Source organism: Humulus lupulus, chromosome 4, assembly GCF_963169125.1.
Source record: "Humulus lupulus chromosome 4, drHumLupu1.1, whole genome shotgun sequence".
Taxonomy (NCBI): Eukaryota; Viridiplantae; Streptophyta; class Magnoliopsida; order Rosales; family Cannabaceae; genus Humulus; species Humulus lupulus.
In genome coordinates this window covers 188,750,842-188,753,968 of record NC_084796.1, presented here as the reverse complement: position 1 = coordinate 188,753,968, position 3,127 = coordinate 188,750,842, and the positions used below count along the sequence as shown (strand labels likewise).

Genomic DNA, 3,127 nt, shown 5'->3' with positions numbered 1-3,127 from the left:
CTAACAAAAAGCATGTATATCAAACAAAACAAATTTGTTTTTTCAATTTAAAATATTATTAAAATAAATAAATTTATAAAATTCATAAAGGAAACATTTTTAATAAAAAATAATATTTTCTCTTTCTTCCCCTCTTCCTATTCTTATTCTTCACCATTCTTCTGTTTTTTTTTTAAATGAAATCGTTTCCCTTCTCTCAATCCACCACTCATCACTTATCCATCACAGAACCTATCCTAAAACAATGGGCTCTTTCTCTCTCTCGTTTATTTGCTTTGGCATATCGACACTTGTGCTGCTCTTACTTTGTTTGGTGAAAATTATATGCTACCAATCTTGATTTGAATTCATGAACTACTCCATACTCCTTCACGAGTCAAAGGACAAAAGAAAAGAAAGTCACATTAATTTACACACAAATAAAAACAGTGAAAAAGATAGGAAAAAGACCTACATCAGCCTTCAAAGACACGATGAGTTAGAGCAAGCACAAATAAATGGAATACTGGAATTAAATGGGGATTTTATTGAAAGGATCAAAGAAATGTTATATCACACACCTAGGTTTTGTGATGGAGAAATAATGAGAGGTAGATTGAGAGAAGGGAAAAATTCCATTTTTTTTTAAAAACAAACAAAGAAGAATAAGAAGAAGAAGTTTTAGAGTTATGATTATATTTGTATTAATTAGTTATTATAACAGTATTGAGCCCAAGATATTCGGCTCAAAGACCTTTCCTCATTTGCGATATGATCAAAACGAATCGTTTTGATCTATAGAGGCCCCAAAGACAGAAGCTACAGGACCGCCAGACCGCCTTTGAGCTCTGCGTGTTTAATTTAAAATCATCTCATCTTGGGGGGAAATTCAGTTATTTTCCCCCGCCATTCAAGGGTTCAGTTGAACCAACTAACCACGTCACATTTCTTTTCTATAAATATTAGATTCTAATTCGAACAGGGGGATTGAAAAAAAATCTGACTTAGGCATCAGAGTATCCTTCTTGCAGGTACCCCCGACGGATCAACGATTGTAGAAGCGATCATCATCATCGGAACAGGATCAGAAAACTAGTTATTGTCGGCTAATACCTCCAATTATAGAAACGCATAATTGTTGCATCAACAATTGGCGCCGTCTGTGGGAATCGAGTTTCCTTTTTAGCCACATCGTCGAATCAAGAACTCTTTCCTTGCAACCAAGACCCTCTCGAACCTTGGAGCCATGCCACCAAAAGGCAATGGAGTGTCGGGTCCCGTCACCCAGGTCGTCCCACCAGCGGATGTAAGCGACCAAATCGACAGAATGTGCCGCCTACTGGAGGCCAGCCAACAGAGATCCGACGAAGCCAATAAAACACTGACTGAAGCTCAGGCAAGGCTCGAAGCTGAGATCGCTGAGTTGCGAAAGTCCAACGAAGCTACGCGCAACACCCAAGACAACGATAATCTCGACCTTGGTAGACCTGAAGTTCCAATCGACCACATCAATTCCCCCCAGAGAACCACACACCACATCAGAGAAGGATCCCAGGGTCCCTTACTGCCATCCCCAACCCGTCTTCACCAAGGGCCGATGAGAGACGAGCGGTACACTGTGCGCGAACTGGTGCAGAGCCCACAAGGTCAACTCAGTCGGCCGCCGAGATCGGGCCCCAACAGACCACACAACGGGCAGCTCAAGACTCACCAGCAGAGGACCGTACCCCCTCCATTCGGTTCTTAGACAATTGGAAAGAGGAGATGATGCGGGAAATGATACAGAAGTTCTCGGATGGAAGATCCGCTCACGCTACCGAGCACATGGATTTGGTATCAAGAACCACTGAGAAGTTGCCCTTCGCATAGTGGATTCAGAACGAGCCCAAACCACGAGACTTCGTAATCCCTCCTCTACCCGTGTTTAATGGAAAGGGAGACCCGCTGAAACATCTATTCTGATTCCAACAAAAGATGGCCCTCAAAGCCAACAACGAAGCCATACAGTGCAAAGTTTTCTCCACTACTTTCTCTAGGCCGGCCCTGCTGTGGTTCAGGCAATTGAAACCTGGTTCTGTCAACAGTTTTGGTGACCTCCGTAGAGCCTTTCTCCAACAGTACAGTGATAACCGTGAGGCACCAAGAACAATGGCAGATCTCTATCGGATCGAGCAAGGGGAAAATGAACATCAAAAGTCATACCTACAGCGTTTCATTGAACTCGTGCATCAGATCCATGATGTCGACCCAGTCACCATGGCTAATCTCTTCGTCAAAATTTTGCAGGTGGGATCTCTCTTACACGAATTCCTCACCATGACACCACCTTATGACATGGCTGAGATTCAGATCCGTGCCGAAGGAGTCTTCAGAGTCTTGGAATTTCAAGAGTGTGCAAAGAAAAAATCCGCACTTATCTCCGCTCCACCAGCGAATAACCCTCCTCCCCCGCCTACAAGGGACGAAAAGATGAAGAGACAGGAAACAGACCACACGAAAGAAGGGAAAAGGCGTAGACAGAATCGAGAATCACCACGATATCCCTCCTTCGAATACACCATCCCCCAGGAAGTCATTTATGAAGAGAATAAAGACAGACCCATCTGGAGTGAGCCGTACAAGATTACCACTCCTCCCGACAGAAGAGATAAAAACAGGTACTGCCTCTTCCACAAAGATCATGGCCATACAGTCGCCGAATGCCACAACCTCCACAATCAGATCCAGGCCCTCATGAGAAGTGGACGGTTAACCCAGTATATTAAAGAGATAGGCAGGCCTGACACTTCACAACCCAACCCTGCTTCTGCCCCGACACCACAAGCAGCAGACTCCCTGCGTACGGCCACCACAAACTCACAAGAACCTCTCAAGCAAGTCCCCATGATACACGGGATCATGGAGCTCACTGAGGAATAAGAGCAGGCAACCAAAGTTCACAAGAGGATTGAGGAACGGGTGAAGCGATACAGATCACTAGGTCACACAGTTAACCTTGTCACTTCGGAGGACAGATGTTATCCAGCCTCTGCTATCACCTTCATCGAAGACGACTTGGAGGGAGTGCACCTGCCCCATGACGACCCTCTAGTCATCTCGCTACAGGTCGACCATTGCCAGCTGGGAAGAGTTTTAGTCGATGGGGGCA

At 44.8% G+C, this 3,127-nt stretch overlaps 1 protein-coding gene across 1 annotated transcript; it reads left to right on the top strand.

Annotated features, from left to right (window-relative positions):
* The first annotated feature begins 1,953 nt into the window (after window positions 1-1,953).
* On the top strand, window positions 1,954-2,898 carry LOC133832742 (uncharacterized). The gene has a single exon (XM_062263050.1). It carries the CDS (start codon window positions 1,954-1,956, stop codon window positions 2,896-2,898), a length of 945 nt encoding a protein of 314 aa, XP_062119034.1.
* The last annotated feature ends 229 nt before the right edge of the window (window positions 2,899-3,127 follow it).